Below are 21,100 nucleotides of genomic sequence, written 5' to 3'. Positions count from 1 at the left end.
GAGCCTGGTCTTTCTCCCAGCAAACAGCAAGATGAAGGAAGGATTCATCAAGAAAGAGCCCAGGATTGCCCAACTGACCCCAAGTGCTCAAAACTAGCTTCACCCAAAAGTCCAAGATGCAGCCTTTCATGGGCTCTTCTCTCCCATCCCCACAGGGCTCCCAAACACAGGAGAATGGCTGCAGAAAATCACTCTACAGTGACTGAGTTCATCCTCAGGGGATTGACAAATCAGCCAGAGCTCCAGCTCCCACTTTTCTTCCTCTTCCTTGGGATCTACTTGGTCACCATGATAGGGAACCTGGGCATGTTCACACTGATTTGCCTGAATCCTCAGCTTCACACCCCCATGTACTACTTCCTCAGCAATCTATCACTTGTGGATCTCTGCTACTCCTCTGTCATTACCCCGAAAATGTTGGTGAACTTTGTGTCAGAGAAGAATACCATCTCCTATGCAGGGTGCCTGTCACAGCTCTACTTCTTTCTTGTGTTTGTCATTGCCGAGTGTTACATGCTGACAGTGATGGCCTATGACCGCTATGTCGCCATCTGCAGCCCTTTGCTCTACAATGTCATCATGTGTCATCAAGTCTGCTTCCTGCTGGTGGCTGTGGTCTACGCCATGGGGCTCATTGGCTCAACAGTAGAGACTGGCCTCATGTTAAAACTGTCCTATTGTGAGCTCTTTATCAGTCATTACTTCTGTGACATCCTCCCTCTCATGAAGCTCTCCTGCTCTAGCACCTATGATATTGAGATGACAGTCTTCTTTTTGGCTGGATTCAACATCATAGTCACGAGTTTAACAGTCCTAATTTCCTATGTCTTCATCCTCTCCAGCATCCTCCGCATCAGCTCCACTGAGGGCAGGTCCAAAGCCTTCAGCACCTGCAGCTCCCACCTTGCAGCTGTGGGGATGTTCTATGGATCTACTGCATTCATGTACTTAAAACCCTCCACAGCCAGTTCCCTGGCCCAGGAGAACGTGGCCTCTGTGTTCTACACCACAGTGATCCCCATGCTGAACCCCCTGATCTACAGCTTGAGGAATAAGGAGGTAAAGGCCGCCATGCAGAAAACACTGAGGAGAAAGGTGTTTTGATGTAAATGTTATTCTTTCTCAATTTGAAAATTAAGTTGTTTTAAAACCAGAGGGAAGCCTCCTGAATACTTATCCAACCATGATGGGAAATAGGCGCTTGACTACATGGTTGGATGAATGCCTCCTCCCCTTCTTCCCTCTTCCTTCTCTACTTCTCTGGACTCTCATTTCTGTTTGAAATCAAATTATTTCAAGTTCATGTTTTCTTTCACTTGAGATCCATTTTCTCCGTCCCGAATCCTTGGATAAACATTTACTATCTTAACTGTAATTTAACATAAATTTTAAACTTTCAACATTGAGTTTGAAAGTCATCCATTGTTTTATTACCTTCCCTATAGTAAATATTACTCAATCCAGTTCTTATTTTTTTTGTGCCGGGGAGTACACAGGACAGAGAGAGGTGAGTGTGAAAGTCACCAAGAAGTGAGACACAGCTCCTTGCTCATCCAGACCCCCTCTCCTCTCTTCACGCCTCTCTACTTGTTTCTGCCCAAGAACCTCTACATTATCCCTTTATGTAATTTCATAGTAGCAATAAAAATAGTAAGAGCCAGTCACATGGTTTGAGATGCTTACTCTGAGCCATGCAACTCCCCTAGATGCTTTATATGCATTGTTTCAATGCTGCCTCACAACACGTAGGTACTGTTGCTATCCCCATCTCACAGATATGGAAACTTGGTTCAGTGACTTGCTAAGGTCATGTAGCTGGCAAACCACACTGGGATCCAAATCTAACTCAGAGCCCACAGTCAACTCTCACACATTATCCCTTCATCTTTAGGCTGACACTCCATTTGAACAGCCTTTTAAGCTGGACCTAATTATGCTTTTCCAGTTTCAGATATCTCCAAAAAATAATTTTTCAGGTCCCCACCTTTGATCACCTGCCCTAGCCTCTTTCACTTTGTAGACAGCTTCTTCAAGATGACTAAGGAAAGATTGCACTAGAGTGACCAACTTGACCCGGTTTGCCGGGCCCTTTCCCAGCGTTAACACTGAAAGCCCTGTATCTCAGGAAATCTGTCAGTCCCAGACAAAGCAGGAGGGTGGGTCACCCTAGGTTACACATTGCTGCAAAATCTCTTGTCCTGCTTAAATAACTGATAGATCTACTGTCGGCCTCACTTGGTAAATCCATTCGCCATGGGACAAAGTTTCTCCCTGCTCCCCTTGCTTATAATGGTATCAAGGATAAAAGGGTTAGACTTAGCGGCCTGACATAGGGCAAAGGATTTATGGACATCCTCTTGTCATTTATAGCTATTTTTGGTGTGCTATTGTATCAAGCAGTGGTTTATTATGGGAAACAGAAATAACTAGTTTTGTCAAGCAGAAAGGAATCTAATACAGGAAACTAGTTGCTTACAGATTTTTGGATGACTGGAGAAGGGGTGAGGTGGCACCCAGAGTGACTCCACAGTAGACATGACCTAGGGGTCCTACTGCCCCTGTCCCTGCTGTCCCCATGAAAATTGCCTCTCACACTCATGAATAGAACCTAGGTTAAGCATCACCTGGAAACCTGTCAGAAATGCAAATTTTTAGGCCCTCTGTAGGCTTCAGGCCTATAGAATTAGTCGCAATCTGTGCTGTAATAAACCCTCAGGTGATTCTGATCACAATGAAATGTGGGAATCCCCCTCCCACCACCTCTCCAGTGCCAATTAATTCACATCCCAGGGCTCCAGCTACCAGAGCATCTGGGTATGTAATTTTTAGTTTTTAACCTGACCAGAAGGAGAGTAGAATGGATATTGAAAGAGCCATTCCCAAGTGGCTACCCATTTTTTCCTGACCTTTCTCCAGAGATAAGATTGCTACCACTATAGAGGCCTGCTGGTTAGAAAAAAACGTAGGAAAATACTTGTTAGCTGAAGGTGAGAAACCATAAAGCCAAATAAATTGGTGAATTTCATTATGTCAAAAATTAGGATATTTGTTCAGCAAAAGACACAGGGGATGGAGTTAATAGAAATAGAATGGAAGACGATATCTAACTAGCATATATTAGAAACGCAGGCAAACCAGCAAGAAGAAAAACATCAACAGAAAAAATGGGCAAGGTATATACAACAAACACATTACACGACAAAACCTGAAGGACCGCCAAGCATGTGAAGAGATGCTTAAACCAATTACTAATCAGAGCAGTCCAAATTAAAACAATGAGCTCTCTCTTTACACCCACCACTGGGTACGTAAAAGCACAGGCTGTGGCAGAGACTTGGCAGCAGTGAGAAGCAGAGGATTAGCTACGGAAGATAGAGCCTAGAACTCAAGGGCTGTGTGAGATCTACAACACATTATTTATGTATATAAAATAACATGTACACAAACCAGAAAAAAAACACATTTAAAAAGAAAAAAAATAAAATATACATTAAGTAGGTTAGAATGGTTACCCAGAGGGGCGCCTGGGTAGCGCAGTCGTTAAAGCGTTTGCCTTTGGCTCAGGGCGTGATCCCGGCGTGCCGGGTTCGAGTCCCACATCAGGCTCCTCCGCTGTGAGCCTGCTTCTTCCTCTTCCACTCCCCCTGCTGTGTTCCCTCTCTCACTGGCTGTCTCTCTGTCACATAAATAAATAAAATCTTTAAAAAAAAAAAAAAAAAAGAATGGTTACCCAGAGAGAGAAGACGCATGGAGGTAGGGAGTGGGGAAATGAGAAACAGAAATAAAAGTTCCTTTTTCTAGACTCACCCCCCAGGTGCATACCAGTCAACATGCCCCAAGAGCCCTGGCTCAGAGCTGGCCACTGAACTGCTGAATGGGGAGACAGGCAGGCCCACCTTCAATATCTGTGAGGCCTGGAGAAAGATTCTCTAAATATTTGGAAGTTAAAAATCAAGCTAACAGAGTGTTAAATATTTTCTTCTTCCTACCTTGACAAATATACCTTTGCAACAAGCTAAAATGCCAGGTTCAAATTTAGAAATCTCAGAATGCTAAGAATTCTGCACCAGAATGTGATATTAAAGGAAGGCTCTGCCTGGTCTCCAGCCCCCTGCCCACAGCCACAGCGTGCTCCCTCCACGTCTCACCACCAGATCTGGCCCCCTCCGCAAGGGGCCTCATGAAGACGCATTGATGGATATCCTCGTGTCCAAGCTCCATCCATATCCCCTGTGTGCAGCCATCCCCTGGTCATCCCTTTGGTCTAGGGGTGAACAACCAGCTTGTGGTCTACTTTGAGGGGATGGACCTTGGGAAGAGCCTTATAAGCAGGTAAAGGGTATTTGAGCAGGGAATTCTGGTATTCCAACATTGAGAACAAGTCCAGAATGAGGTACAGAGGTTCTGGCTGAGCACATCCCCTTAGATCTCTTCATTCTGTGGGGAGGGGCACAGCCAGAGAAGGGCCAGGGTTGGAACACCTCTCACCAAGTCTAGAAGGCTGTTAGGGAGGGAGGTGACCTTTGCCCATGTGTCTGCCCATAACTGCTTCTCTCCCTGACTGGCAAGTCCTACAGTTGAGATAAGTTTGTCCTTCCTATCACACTTTACAAAGCATCTTTTTTTTAGAGTGAATTCAAATTTATATGCAGAAGACTATTCTTTATGAGAAAGCATATTAAGCTGGAGATAACTTTAATTTCAGCTTTCTCGGGGTTTTTTCTACTTGTTATGGGTGTGGCATAGAGCTTTCTTAAAATGAGAGGAAGACTATGTGAGTGCATAAGCTTCTTACTTATTTTTCATACCATTAGAGATAGAAGGGGTGTGTACACAAGGAACATCTCTCTCATGTGTCCTCTGAGAAGTACACTCAGCCTAAAAACCCCAAAGGGTCTCTTTCTTTTTTTGCCTGTAGCTAACAATACAGTATCGTATACTTAAAAGTTTGCTAAGACGATAAATCTCATGTTGTGTTCTTGTCACAAAAAAAATTTTTTACATAGGAGACAGAAGGAGACTTTCGTAGGCGATGCACATGTTCATGGCACTGAGTGTGGTGATGGTGTTCGTGGATGTATACTTGTCTACAGGCTCATCAAGTTGTATACATTCAGTACATTCAGTACAGCATTCTGCATGTCAATCACACCTCAATAAAGTGTTTTTCTTTAAAATGGCATCTTAGCGGTCAACAGCAATCAATACTTACCATCTTGTGAGATCATCTTATTTAGTGTTTACGAATAAGAAAAATAGGGGGCACCTGGGTGGCTCAGTTGTTTGGGCCTCCAACTCTTGATTTCGGCTCAGGTCATGATCTTGGGGTCATGGGGTCACGGGATGGAGCCCCATTGGACTCCGCACTCCGTGGGAAGTCTGCTTCTCACCCTTTCCCTCTGCCCTTCCCCAACTCACACTCACACGTGCCCTCTCTCTTTCAAATAAATAAATAAATCTTAAAAAAACATAAGACAAGAAAAATAGGGCTGAGTGAGTTGTCCAAAGTGTGGAAAAAACAAAGACCACCAAATGAAAACAAACAAAGGCTATTTATTCAGAGCTTGCCATAATGAGGAGCCAGCCACTGTCGCTTGCCTTTGGTAAAGAGACTCATAAGGAGGCCAGGGAGTGAAAAAAAAAAAAAAAAAGGGAAGGGTATCAGTGGGGTTCTAATTGGAGGTGGTTGGCATGGGGAAGCTGGAGGCTGGCTAAGTAGAGGCGGGCTCGCTCTGTGATTGGTGGGGGAAGTATTTGGCTTTCTCCGGTCCGGAGTTGGAACAGAGGACAGAAATCAGCAAAGCTGGCAGTCAACAGCTGAATGCTGACCATTCTGGGCTAATTAGTGCAGAGGCTGTGGTTAGGCTTCACAGGCTGGTTGCTGCACAGGTTCTGGGTAAGAATTCTATTTTTACACAAGGTCTGGCCATTATGCGTTTGTGTATTCCGTTCCTCAAAAGTTACACAGCAAAAAACTGATACTGTGGTCCCCGGTCTTTGGACTGCAGCTTTCAAAGTTCATGGTTTTTGCACTTCTGTATCCTGCTATGCAGCCCAGAGCTTTTCGGAAGGCTCTAAAGTAGTTGAAACAGCTTGGGAAAAGTCCAGGGCAAGGGTGTGGAAAGGATAGTCTTAAGTGTCAAATGCACCACAGTTTGGGAATAGGAACCACAGTTCAGAGCTAAAACATTCATTAGGAAAAAGAAGAAAATGCAGTTGTAATCATCCCTAGCAGAGTCCTGGGGTTCCATTCTCGTTCCGAACCGCAAAATAAGAAACTTCAACACATTTAAGCAAATTCCGCTCAAATCCCACACCAATTACGGAGGGTCGCTGGCCCAATGCCTCCCTTTCCCTATTGCCATGCTGAAAATTCCTCCGTGAGGGTTTAGCACAAAGTTGTGTAGCTCCACCAGCTCAGGGGCAGCTCAGGCTAAGCAGGCTGGCACCAGGCCCAGATGAAGTTGGATCCTCTTCCAGCAAAGACTCTCTCAAGGCCAAGCTTCCTTCTAATTACCCGAGGCCTGGACAGTTAGAGAAGCATCTCCTGCTCCTAGCATAGATAACTGCTTAGAGCCAGCTGCTTGACGCCGTCCTGTGCTCACCCTGCCTGTCCTGGGATCCCTCCTGCTGTCTCTGCCTCCCCACCCCACCCCACCCCCCAGCAGTATCTTGTGGCTTCTACACACAGCTGTAGGGCATGCTGTCTTAAGCCTTGGTGGCCAATGGAGAGTCACGTTCATAGCCTTGGGCTTCCTCCTGCCGCTGATGTCCCTGGCCCAGGAGTTCCCCTCCAGTATGTTGCTGCCACCGTGTAATGCAGTAGGAATCTCCACCACCTTATTTCCTGTCTTCGCATGGAATTTAGAGTAAGACAGCTCCAAGCGTGAAGCTTACTTACCTTGACCAAGTTTCATTACTTGGGGCTAGGCTGAAAGCAATGAAGCAAGTGCTTAGGCACCAGTAAGTCAGGACACCAAAAAGATTTTAGAAAATATCTCCACAATCTCCCAGTTTAAAATTAAAAAAAAAAACAGAAACTACTTTAATTTCAGAATAGAGGTAATTTTTGCTTCATTTCAAATATTAAAATCATATTTTGAATTTCATGTGGCTGAGGGAGAGTGAGCACCATAATCGTTTCATGGCCTGAGACTGAAACTGAAATAAATATGTCACTGACTGATAGAGGAGTGGGTCTCAAACTTCGGCCTGCATCAGGATGACCTAGGAGGCTTAGGAAGACAGCATGCAGGGCTGTACCCCAGAGCCTCTGATTTACTAGCTCTGGGGCAAGGATTGAGAACCTGTATTTCTAAAAAGTTCCCAGGTGATGCTGATGCTGCTAAGTTGGGGACCACAATTTGAGAAGCACTGTTTAGTTAAAAGATGCCCATGGAAGCCACTTTATCAGTCTATACACCTTTTAGGCTTGTTGGTTTCACCAGGAAGTTCTCCAACCTCTTTATTTAAGGTTGGGTTGGGATGGGCAAGGAATATGCCCATGAGACTGGCTGCCAGCATGCTAAAAACCCAGCAATGGAAAGAGCATCAGGACGTCACAATTTGGTACGTAAGATATTGGTCGTGTTTCCATTTTACAGGTAAGGTAAACTGAGTTTAACAAAAGTGAAATAATTAGTTCAAGCTCAGGAGTTAGTAACTTAGGGGTTAGCAAACACGCAAGTGCACATCTCAGCAGTACATGTCAAAAGATCATGCTCTTTTTTAAGACACCGCGTCCTTATTTATGTTAAGATTGGAAATTCATGTGTAAAGCCACATGGGCTCAAAGTGATCATTATCACCTAGATGCTCAGAGAAATGTAGACCTTATAGCAGCATCAGAGAGCGCAAACTGCATGGGCTTTGTTGTCAGGCTGGCCTGAGTGCAAATTCTGATACCTGCATTTACTGTCGAAACAAAAGGAGCCCCACTGGATTCTTCTCCCATGGAGAAAAGGTGTTGCCAGTGCCAACCACCTGGGAGATAAGTGGAGTCTCATCCAGGAAATCAACACTGTAAGAAGAGGGGCATAGGTGGAAAAAGAGAGAGCACCTGGCATCCCTTCCTCAGTTTGGACTTCGAGAAGTAGATAAGTCAAATGTGATCCTGCATAGTGAGGGCCAAGGGAGGCCTCTGACACAGGAGCTGGGGTGTGGACACCTCTGTGGGACTCCTGAAGCTGATAATGATTAAACAACAGCTCATAATATGTATTCTGTTCACATGCTTCATGCTTATTTCCCTTCTGCCATCCCCTAGCCTCAAAGACAGTCATGTTGGAACCCTCTGGCCTTGTCTCAAGAGGCACCATAGGGCAGCAAGGTTGTGGTCATTTGTCCGGTGATGAGGAGAAGCAGCAGCCCTCTGAGGCCTGCATGCTGGTGGGTGGACAGCAGAGAGAAGGGACAGGGAAATCTCCAGGACAGGGTCTGAGTCACTTGGTGCAATCACCTCTCCCCACCCTGAGAGTCCATCTCAGTTCCAAATTTGAATGTTCTGAGTTTATTTTAGGAAAAATGGCTTTTTTTTTATGGAAGATTCAGCAAGTACACAGCAGTGACCAAGAGGCACATAAAAGAGAAATAGATATTTCTGTTTATTAAAATAATTATTAAAGCATCTATGCAGGAGAGCACGTGATGTGAAGAGCACTGGGTGTTACATGCAACTGATAAATTATTACTCTACATCTGAAACTTACGATGAACTATATGTTCGCTAATTGAATTTAAATTTAAAATAAATAAAGCATCCACTCATTAAATTGAAAAATATTGAAACTATAAATATTTCTGGCTATATAAGCAGGAAAGAAACCTATCACTAGAGACACATAAAAATAGTGGATACGCAATATTAAAGTGACCTTTTATTATATGGCATAGTTTGTGGGAAAGTAAGGGAAGTTTCTGTGAGGGCAAAAAAAAGGAAAATGTAAGAAAGCAGGAATCTGACAGTGTATGTGAAGCTGGAGCCAGGGTTGACCTGCGGGTGTCCGTGGGCCAGGAACCTGGATTTGCACACATGACAGGCAAGAGGTGAAGCCGGCGGCCCTGGCATGATACAGAGTGGGATTCGAGGCCATGTCACCTCCCACCACACTCATAAACCCATGATCAAAGAAAGTGAGACCTGAAAGAATGAACTAGAAAAAAACTGCTCCCACAGGGCAGAGGGCAAGGACACAGGTTGGTCTCAGCCTTGGCTCTGAAGGAAGCAGGGAAAAAGGAAAACCCTCTCCCCTGAGAATCCTAACCATACCTGCACTTGCATGTGTGTGGACCTGGAATTCACACCTCCTCTATGATTGTAAAACCTCACACCCAACATTTATCATAAAGAGGCCCTAGATATTATTAGATCAAATTAGAAGTGTGGTAATGCTTCAAGGGAAAGTACTGGATTGGATGAAAGCATTAATGGAATTGAACTGAATTTCCAAGATCAGGGATAGCTTCCCTGAGAAAGTGAAATTCAGAGACCTGAAGGATAGGGTGTAGTTGATATCGGGCCCCCCAGCACCAGAACCCCCTTCTCTGTCTGGAGACCTGCCCTGGTTTGACTGTTGAATTCTCCCCAGTTGGTAGCTAGTAAAGCCAGACAATGCTCCCCAGATCTCTAAAAGGTACAGAGGAAGACCTCAGCCAATCAGATTCCCCCACATAGGATTTGCTTCCAGAGCAAGTGGTACGAAGAAGCAAGGAGAATTTTGAGTCCATAATGGAAAGACAAAGATGATAATCTCTTGCAGCCAGCAGTGTTACATTTGTAATGGGACCAGTGATAATGGCCAATGTCCAGTGTGACTTAAAGCAGCACATTCCTTACTTGTGGCCATAACTGTGATTCTAGCCTCCTGGCATCCCATGGTTCCTAATTATTTCCTAAACTTGGTTCCCTAGCTTCTGTATAGTTTTGTGAATTACCCCATATCTTTCCAATAAATTTCTTTCCTACTGAAGTTAACCAGAGTCAGATTGTTTCTTGCAGCTAAGAACCATCATGGGCTGTAATGGGAGCTAGCCAATTGGAGTACCCAAGGAAAGGGAGGGGGCAGAGAGCATTCCAGGCTGGAGAACAGCTCTCACATCCTGTGACTGGTCATTAGTCCCTCCACCGTCTTTCTGGTGGCGTGAAAACAGCCCTCCCCTCTTGCTTCCAGACAATACTCAATGTGTATTATACTTGCTTTTCACTACCAGGCCCCTTTTATCGGTGTAGTACAACCCCCCCCCAAAAAAGTACAAATAGGCCAGATTCCAGAAATTATTATTCTTTCAGAGTAACATCTTTGAGGAAGTGGGTAGGGGAAGTCTGTAGGCCATTTGTCTCGCAAGAGCTATATTTTAAAAAGATAAACTAATGCTCTAATGTCAGCAAAACAACTCTAACCACGTTTGCTTGCAACCTCGATATCTATCTATGTATCTGCTCAAAAGTTACTGGGAAACATCTTAAAATAATTTAATACATCCTCCAAATTATTTTCGAACTCAAATAAGGCTAATGACATCATTATTGTTTACATGGCTAACATGTGGCATAGTTAGCATTTATATTTTGAATGAGCCTGTTTATAGTAGCAGTCTTTTATGTGACACACACCTGCACGCACACGCACGTACACACACACACACACTTTGTTGTCTGTTGAGGAGTAGCTCATTTCCTGTTTTATACAATTTATTTTATGACTTTATGTTTTAAATGATTTTAGTGTATAATATGTGGTGTGTCTTTATTTTTATGATAGATAATTGGCCAGACCTTTATTTTATATTCCGTCTTCACTCAGAAACCATGTCCTATCTCTTAACATCATTACTATGGAAATACATGATTAAGTTTCACAGTGTGCTAAGAACTCTTTGCTCCGAGTCCTAAGTGATAAGTAGAAAGTGACTAGCAGACAGTGGGAGAAGGATTTCCAGGTAGGGAAAGCAGCATAAAAAAATTTTTTAAAAATTTTAAAAAAAGACATGGAGGTACAGAAAACACAAGTGTATTTAGGGAAAGGTGGAATATGGCTAAATCAGTGAGTCTACTGAAGAGTAAAATAAGAGAGCTTTGGCTAAGAGTGGTGTGATTCATTTTTTTTTTTAAAGATTTATTTATTTATTTATTTAGTTGACAGAGATAGAGACAGCCAGCGAGAGAGGGAACACAAGCAGGGGAGTGGGAGAGGAAGAAGCAGGCTCATAGCGGAGGAGCCTGATGTGGGGCTCGATCCCATAACACCAGGATCACACCCTGAGCCGAAGGCAGACGCTTAACCGCTGTGCCACCCAGGCGCCCCCCCTAGAGTGGTGTGATTCTTGATCTTATGGGTCAGGCTGTGTCATGTTGGGAAGAAGCACAGCTTTGTTATTGTCTTATGGTGGAGATTCAGTACAATTCAAGGAGATACATTTGGATGCCAACTTGACAGTGGGCAGACTGTGACAGCTGATTTTGTATGTCAGCTTATCTAGGCTATAGTATCCAGTTGTTTGACCAAACACTAGTCTAGAAGTTGTGTGGATGTATTTTGTAGATGTGGTTAACATTTATGATCATCTGACTCTAAGCAGGTTATTCTCCATAATGTGGGCAGCTCTCATCCAATTGGTTGAAGGCCTTAAAAGCAAAGAAATTTCCTGGAGGAGTTTCGCCTCAAGACAAAGAATCCTGCCAGAGTTTCCAGCCTGCTGGTCTACCCCATGAAATTTGAGATTCAAAACTACAACATCAACTTTTACCTGAATTCCAACATGCCAGCCTGCCCTACAAGTTGCGGACTTGTTTGCTTCCACAATCACGTGAACCAATTCCTTAAAATAAATTGTAGATAGATAAATCCTATTGATTCTGTTTCTCTGGAGAACACTGACTGACACATGTGGCTACTGATAATTAACCCTCCTCCCCTCCACACTCTGAGTGGTGAACTAACTGAGAAAGAAGACAGGAGCCACACAAAACGAAATAAAGATCAGCCTAAATACTGATGAAGTTGATAGGACGCACCATCACTGCTGGCCAATTGGAGCACGCAAGGGAAGGGAGGGGGCAGAGAGCATTCCAGGCTGGAGAACAGCTCTCACATCCTGTGACTGGTCATTAGCCCCTCCACCATCTTCCTAATGGGGTGAAAACAGCCCTCCCCTCTTGCTCCCACACAATACTCAGTGTGTATTTATACTTGTTTTTCCCTTCCAAGCTCTTTTTGTTAGTGTAATAAACCCCCCAAAAAAGTACAAACAGGCCAGATTCCAAAGATGATTATTCTTTCAGAGAGTAACATCTTTGAGGAAGAGGGTAGAGGAAGTCTGTAGGCCATTTGTCTCACAAGAGCTATATTTTAAAAAGATAAACTGAACACCTTGGAGCTGTAACCATAAAAGGACTCTCTAATTCCCTCCCTACTTCCCCAGGTTGACTTTACAAACCAGCAGAGCTGGCAGTAGTAGTCTTCCCTGCAAAGGGTGAGCACTCTGAAGAGGAAGAAACTCCTGAGGACAGGCGTGTCCTAAAAGGCTCAGGGTGGGGCCATACGTCACCAGCACCAGTACCCTCTTCTAGCCCCCACACAGAGGACTCATTGTTTTCTCTTGGGGATGAGTCAGGAGGGAATGTGGACAAAGAGAAAGGATTCCTCCCATTTTTCATCATCCTGGGGCACAGAAGGAATAGGTGCCCAGTTACACAGGATTCATCTGCTTTTGGCCAGAGCCAATGGCCCCTTCACAGATGGGGCAATCATTTTCCTCCTGGTCATATCTTGTAGACTCCCTTATAAAGTTCCACTAAATATAGTTCAATACCATGATACTACTGAGACATGCCTTTAATTTTTAAACTACCCCCAAGAAATAATAAAGAAATCTTAAGATACAACCTCTTTAAAAGACCGCTTCCCTTTTAGCCTAGCCATTTCTCTCAGAAATGTCAGAGTTTGGATCTGTTTCTAGGATCCCATGTGCAATTTGGGGTAAGTATACGAATTGTGTCCCAAGGCAAGAGCAACCCAGAGAACTCCCAACCCAATTTGGGAGCTCTTTTGGGAGAGGAGCTCTTTGTGGGGGAGGGAAGCAGAGAGATATGTACCTATCAGTCTTAATCTTTAGCTTTCCTGCGTCCTGTCCTTCCTTGTCCTGTTGGCTACGGGGCAAATAAGACCTGATTTAGTGCACAGGATCCATAGGGCAGAGCAAATCTGGTATTTGGTGAGGTAGGGAGAACAAAGAGTCCTAGCCATGGGTGAATAAGGCACAGGAGCTAGACAAGCAAAGGCAGGAAGGAATACTTGAAGGTAGGCAAGAATCATTTCCTGCTTCCTGGTTATCTTTACATACATAGTAGGGCCACAATCAGTGACTGGTGGGAAATAAAATAGTTCCCAGAGAGGGAACTAGTAAGAGGCAAGGTCAAAGTCTAGGTCAAGGAAATTGAGAGCTTGCCCAGAAAACTAAGATAATGTCACTCAGAGCCCCAGTAGAAAACAGCACACTCAAATTGGATGGTTTACCCAACACTCAAGTTCCAAGAGAATTTATGAAGAACATGAATGCTGGGGCATCTGGGTGGCTCAGTCAGTTAAGTGTCCAACTCTTGATTTCAGCTCAGGTCATGATCTCAGAGTCGTGGGATTGAGCCCCGCATCAGGCTCCACACTCAGTGCAGATTCTGCTTAAGATTCTCTTCCTCTCCCTCTGCCCCTCCCCTTACTCATGGTCTCTTGCACTCTCTCCCTCTCTAAAATAAATAAATAAATCTTTTTAAAAAGAGCATGAATGCTGAAGAAGTGGGGAAGGGTGAAAAGCAAAGAAGAGGAAGAGAGAGTGACCAGTTTTAAATGGAATCGGTAGGTAGTGAAACTTTGGACCTGCCCCTATCAGAGATGATACCTACAGAGATAAAATGAATGAAAACCTGAAATAAAGATACTAAGCCTGACAACTACAAAGGTAGTGCCCATGACTACAAAATCCACCAGCCATTACACAGGAGATATTTCAGGAGAGCTGGAGGAGGGGCTATGACATATCTGTAAGAGTTGTTGCTGTTGTCATCATAAAACTTGGTCAGTCCAGGCCGCCTGGTCAAGCCATGGCTCTACCAAACATTATAACACGGGAACCAAGGATGAGCAGGAAAGAATCATTAGAGAACACAGCCTCCACAGTGACCATAAGCCATAGTATCAAAACACAGTGGTCACTGATGACAAAGAAACAAATAAAAAGATCTAAGTCTTGCAGTTTACATAGGTGATGATGATTAATGAGTTCAATTATTTGGGATGAATTACAAAATAAATAAAAGAAATCTTTGAAGGATAAGCTAAAGATAAGAAAAAGAAGAATAAGAGGGGGTGTTGAGTGACACACCACTTAACTAAAATCAAGAGGAAGTGAATGGCCTGCCGCTCTGGTCTATCTGTGAACTCAACAGGGATCTAGCAATCATGGCTGAGCCATCCTTTTCTGGACAGTGATCTCTTGGTTTGGAAAAGAAGAACCTTATTAAAGGTAGAGCCAGTTCCTTACCTTTAGAATGGGAATTTCCATCTCCAAATAAAGAGAATGTCTAGTCCATGCAAAGGAACAGGAGCATGGACTAGACATGCTTGTCCCTTTCCACACTTAAGTGTGCTCCCCCCTTTTAAACGCATCCCTTCTTGTCCCTTTCCACACTTAAGTATGTTCTCCCCTTTTAAATGGGAAGATGTCCACAGGTCCTCAGGCCCCAGGGCATATCTCCAGTCCGCGTGGAACAGTGCTAGACTGTACACCAGAATCCAGTACTGACAGCATCGCAGAAAGATTGAGTAGTTGCCCAGGCTACTCAGAACTTGTCCTTGAACGAGGTTCAAAGACTGAGACCAGGGAAGCCCTCCTCCCTTGATTCACTCTCCCCCACCCCGGTTCCAAACAAGAGGAGGGGACAAATCCAAACGAAAATCCACATCCAAAACATTCCACTGTGGGACTCTAGGTTGGGAAGGCTACCAAGAGACGTGGAATGCAGCCGCTCTCCCAATGGTGACATCAGAGCTGGGTCTTAGAGTCCCTTCTCTCCTGGTCCTAGAAGGGAAAATGCTCAGATAATGGAGGAGGGAGAAGTCCTGAACCTAAATCCTTCTTTTCTCTGTTATTCCAGAAAAAGGAGAGCCTAGTGCCTTTCTTTTTTTGTTAGCCTGGCAGGAATTCTGAGCTAAAGACCATGATTTCCAATTAAGGCTGTGCCCAGAGTCTTCTCTCCAAATGAAGGAGGAAAATATCCTTTGTATCACTGTGGCCACATATGATATTTTTTTTATTTTATTTATTTATTTGACAGAGAGAGAGCACAAACAGGGGGAGCAGTAGGCAGAGGGAGAACCAGGCTCCCAGCTGAGCAGGGAGCCCAGTGCAGGACTTGATCCCAGGACCTTGGGATCATGACCTGAGCCAAAGGCAGACGCCTAACCAACTGAGCCACCCAAGCATCCAGCCATAAGATGATATTTTAAAGAGTTTTATTTTACATGTAGATAAATCAGAGGCCTAAGTAGTAATCAAGAGGTGGTTCCCTCGAATACTCTCCTAGATACTATAGAAAACAGGAAATCATGGCCTTTGAGATCATACATGAAACACACTTTAACCACTACCATGCACAATTTCACTTCAACCCTGGCACTGCTTATCTCAAGAACAATGAACACATGTGCCTACTCCGTCCCCTCCCCCATTTGGTCCCAGGGCCCAGACGGATGCTATGCAGGCATCCCCACACTGGCTCTCTTCAAAGATGACCAAAATTCAGTAAAACAACTTATAGATCTGGATATCGGACAGGGTTGTAACATTTTCCACATGACAAACTCTAGTGCTTGCTTTTATTTTACTTTTTAAAGTATATAAAGTGTGTGTGTGTATATATATAGTATATACTATATACTATATACTATATATACATATACACACTATGTTACTATATATATGTATATATTCCTCCATTAAATAAATTATATATGTATATGTGTATGTATAAATATGTATATTTATATACATGGTGTTTAAAAATCAACAAAGGCCTAAACATCTTCACTATCAGTTCAGACTTTCCTTTAGCTACTGCCACCTGGTGGCAACATGCCTAAAATTTAAGGACAGAAATCAAAGATCCTGCTCAGGAGCTCCCTCTAGCCCAGGAACGACTTGACAATTAGGCAGCAGTTCAAAAACGCATAGAAAACCCAGATTTTGATTTACAGGTCCATCTGCACAGAGGTGCACTGGGTATTAGGGGAGAGATGGGCAAAAATGGCATAACATTTAAAAATGAACACCAGTCCTTAATGTAGACAGAAATGGAAGGTATAAGTATACATCACTGTTTTAAATTGTTTTACAGTAAACGAAAAAGAGAGGGAAAGGGTATTGGGAGGAACATTTTTGTGTAATGAAGGTGTGCTTATGCTTGTACACTGAGAAAAAGAGTTAGTGGGGAAGAGAATATTAAAGGTACAAGGGAGAAAATGGAACTTTCAGGATGTGAAGTATCTGAGGGGATGTGATGAAGTGGGGCCAAGAGCACATGAAAAATCCAATGCCCATTCATTATGTCTACATATTAAATAAATAGAAATCAATAGGCAGTTCTTCAGATGAACTGAAAACATTCTTAATGTAAAAATATTCACTGCTTTTATAGGCTGAATTGTGCCCCACCCCCTCCGAATTCACATGTTGAAGCCCTAATATGACTGTATTGGAAAAAGGGCCTTTAAATAGGTAATTAAGTTACAATGAGGCCATTAGGGTGGGCCCTAATACAACACCTCCAACTGTTGTCCTTATAAAATGAGGACATTTGGACACCAAGAGAGACACCAGGGATGTGTGCACACAGAGGGAAAACCGTGTGAGGGCACAGGGAGAGGACAGCCATCTTTAAGCCAAGTAGAGCGGGCTCAGGAGAAACCAAACCTGCTGACCTCTTGATCTTGATTTCTAGCCTCCAAAACTATGACAAAATAAATTTTTGTTGTTTATGCCACCCACTCAATAGTATTTTGTTATGGCAGCCCTAGCAAACTAATGCATTCCCATTAAAACCTAACCAAGAAGAGGATGCCCACTATACTTAATATAGTATAGGAGAGAAGAGAAAATACCATTAGGCAAGAGAATGGAATTAGAGGCCAAAGAATCAGAAAGAAAGAAGTAAAACCATCTGTATGTGCAGATGACATTATTATATACCTGAAAACTTCAAAAGAATTAATGAGTATACTAAAAATAATAATAAAATTGCAGGAATAAAATAAAAAATCAAAATACTGCATACACAAATAGTAACCTGTTAGAGCATATAATAATAGATCTCATTATAATAGAAAAATGAAATAAAATTCCTAGCTAAAAGTCCGACAAGAACTTTATAAAACCTATATGGCTAAAGATGTAAACGTACTTAGGACACAAACAAGATCTAACAAATAGGAAGACATTCCATGTTCTTGGAATGGAGAACTCAACCAAAATATATCAATTCTAAGTCTGTTTATAAATGTAACATAATCTCAGTAAATATACCCACAGTTTTTTCCTGGAGAATACAAACTAATTATAAAGTTTATAAGAAAGAATAAATAAGCAAGAATAGTATGGAACATCCTGAGGGGGGGAGGGGATTGGGAAAGAATGCACAATGCGTACAAGCTAACCCTACAGATCAGGAGACATTATAAAGCTTCTATAATAGCACATGAAGAGAATTGTAAATGGCTGGAATAGAATATAAAACTTGCATATGGACTTGAGAACAAGTAGAAATTTAATATTCGATGAAGGTAGCATCTCAAGTTGGTAGGAGAAAGATGAGTTTCCATTTTTTTAAATAGTGATGGTACAACTGGATAGCCATATGAACAATAATAAAATTAGATCCATTTCTCACACCATAAACAGTGGAAATTTCAAATGTATATATTTATATCTCAGACAAAAAGCTGAAGTCTGTATATAAAAAGCTTCTAAAAATTGAGAATAAAAAGACCTACAACCCAAGAGAAAATGGACAAAAGACGTGAATAGAGATTTCAAAGAAAATAGAAATATTAATTGCTTTTAAACACATGAAAAGATGTTCAACTTTTCTCATATGAGAAATTGTCATTCAAAGTATAGAGAAAAGAAGGGCGCCTGGGTGGCTCAGTTGGTTAAGTGTCTGCCTTCGGCTCAGGTCATGATCCCAGGGTCCTGAGATCAAGCCCCACGTCAAGCTCCCTGCTCCACGGGGAGTCTGCTCCTCCCTCTCCTCCCTGCTTATGCTCTCTCTTGCTATCTCTGTCACTGTCTCTCTCTCTCTCTCAAATTAATAAATAAAATCTTTAAAAAAGAAAAAGAAAAAAGTATACAGAAAAGATACTTCAGAAAAAGTGGAGTTGCAACTTCCTCTTCTAACCATGAGGGAGTAATAGGGTTCAGACTTGCCCTATGCCTTAAACTAAAAAAATAGAATATATGAAACAACTGTTTCAGATGTTGACAAAAAGCAGCAGAAGAATCTAGTTCCGGGAGGGGGGGGGAGAATAAATGTGATCACCCTGACTTTCTTCCTAGAGGCAATTTCCAAACAGGAGTGCAGGGAAAGCAAAACAAACACAGCCTGGTAGTTGTGCTCAACTGAGGAGACAGATGCTGGCAGTTGGAGAGCCCAAAGCAGCTAAAACCTGTGGAGTAGAATACTGGAGCAGAGGGTGCTTGCATAGGGGAGCTCCAGAAACCTGAATAGAGATCTACTTGAGACTGGTTCAATCCCAAAGCTGAGTACGGTTAAATTCCATAAGGCCAGGTTTAAGGGAAAACAAACAAACAACAACAACAACAAAAACCAAAAACCCTTCTTGGACAAAACCAATTACCAGAGAGTATTAAGCAGAATAATTCCCAGGTGCGCCTGGGTGGCGCAGTCGTTAAAGCGTCTGCCTTCGGCTCAGGGCGTGATCCTGGCGATCCGGGATCGAGTCCCACATCAGGCTCTTCCGCTGTGAGCCTGCTTCTTCCTCTCCCACTCCCCCTGCTGTGTTCCCTCTCTCGCTGGCTGTCTGTCACATAAATAAATAAAATCTTAAAAAAAAAAAAAATGCCTTTAAAAAAAAAAAAAAAAAGCAGAATAATTCCCAGAGCTCGTGTAGCCTGGAATCATTTGAATTCCTGCCAGACAGAGTGAAAGGATTTCAATAAATACATGGGGCATACCCTATGCTATTCTAGATGTATCTAGAAAAGTTTAAAAACAAACTTTAAAAGAAAACCTGCCAGAAGAAAGCCCAATACACTTTAAAGAAATACAATAAAATTCAGCATTTGACAACATAAAATCTGTAATTTTAAATGCAATCAAAAATTACTAGATATGGAAGAAGGAGAAAAATGTCATCTATAACCAGGAGGAAAATAAGTCGACAGAAACAGCCCAGAAATGACAGAGATGATGGAACTGGCAGATAAGGACTTTACAATTAGCTGTTATAAATATATTCAATATGCTTAATAATTTAAAGAAAAAATGGGCATAATGCTAAAAGAAATTGAAGGTATAAGAAAAAACAAACTGAACATCTAGAAACTTAAAAATAAATATCTGAAGAGGAAAAAAAATCACTCAATTGTATTAATGTCAGATTATATACTGCAGAAGAAAATATCAAGGCACTTGAAGACATAGCAATAGAAACTCTCTAGAAAGACAGTAAAAAGGCTGACATAAAAATTAATAGAAACTCAGTAACCTTTAGAATAGCAAGCAGTCTAACATAGGTGTAATTTGAGTCCTAGCAAGAGAAAGGGGGGGAAATATTTTTTTAAAATAACAGCAGAAATTTTTCCAAATTAGATGAAAACTATATACCCATGTATCCAAGAGGCTCACTTAATCTACAAGCAGAATTAACACAAGTAAAACCACACAAAGTTGTACCATAGTCAAATGGCCAAATAGCAATCATAAAGAGAACATTTTAAAAGCAGCCAAAGGAAAAAAGCACATTATATAGAGGAACAAAGATAAGAATCATAACAGATTTCTCAGCAGAAACAATGCAAGCAAGAAGATATTGGAATAACATCTTTGGAGTGCAGAAAGAAAACAATTGGCAATCTAGAATTCTGTATTCAGTGGAAGTATCTTTCAAAATTGAAGGTGAAATCAAGATTTTTTCATACAATCAAAAGCTTCAAGATTCTGCTGTCAGCTGACCACACCAAAAGTAATGTTAGAGGAATTTCTCTAGTCGGAATGACAAAGATAATTTGGGGAGCCCCTGAAATTGTAAAAAGTAACCTTGTATATATAATATAACCGTAAACTTGGAGAGCACTTCAAATTTTAAGTATGTGGATAAATATAAAATATATTTTTCGCAATTTTTTTATATCCTTAAAAATAACACAAGGAAAGATTATAGAAAGGGAGGGAGGGGCGCCTGGGTGGCACAGCGGTTAGGCGTCTGCCTTCGGCTCAGGGCGTGATCCCGGCGTGATGGGATCGAGCCCCACATCAGGCTCTTCCACTGGGAGCCTGCTTCTTCCTCTCCCACTCCCCCTGCTTGTGTTCCCTCTCTTGCTGGCTGTCTCTGTCTCTGTCGAATAAATAAAATAAAATCTTTAAAAAAAAAAAAGAAAGAAAGAAAGAAAGGGAGGGAAATGGGCTGCAATTTTAAGTAAGATGGTGAGATTAGGCCTCATTATGAAGGTGATAATTGAACAAATACTTGGAAAAGACATGGCTGGAATTGTGCTTGGTAATACCAGCTATCCTGAGGTCCCGTTGGGTAAACAAAGCTCAATGAAACATTCCTCCCAAGCAATACGTTTTATCGTGCATTTTGGTAACCATGCCTTAATCCAAAGCACTGGCTGTAAGGGAGAAATTTTTAGACATAGAGATTAGAGGAGCAAAAGACTTTCTGGGCATTTTAAGAAATCACAAGTCATATAATGAAGGTACCTATATAGATACCCAATTCTGTTCTTAAACACCCAGCCCTGGTGGCTCTAAATTCCATTCCTTGTGTAATTGGCTTTAGGAAGGGATATGATAAACTCATTCCTTCAAGGA

General features: G+C 42.3%; 1 protein-coding gene across 1 annotated transcript; it reads left to right on the top strand.

Moving 5' to 3' along the window:
• LOC103660607 (olfactory receptor 8A1) lies at positions 1–3,473 on the top strand. The gene has a single exon (XM_008688237.2). The coding sequence runs from the start codon at positions 175–177 to the stop codon at positions 1,102–1,104; it is 930 nt and encodes a 309-aa protein (XP_008686459.1). The 5' UTR covers positions 1–174; the 3' UTR covers positions 1,105–3,473.
• The last annotated feature ends 17,627 nt before the right edge of the window (positions 3,474–21,100 follow it).

Source organism: Ursus maritimus, unplaced genomic scaffold (genome assembly GCF_017311325.1).
Source record: "Ursus maritimus isolate PB19 unplaced genomic scaffold, ASM1731132v1 scaffold_16, whole genome shotgun sequence".
Taxonomy (NCBI): domain Eukaryota; kingdom Metazoa; phylum Chordata; class Mammalia; order Carnivora; family Ursidae; genus Ursus; species Ursus maritimus.
This window is presented reverse-complemented; position numbering and strand designations above follow the sequence as displayed.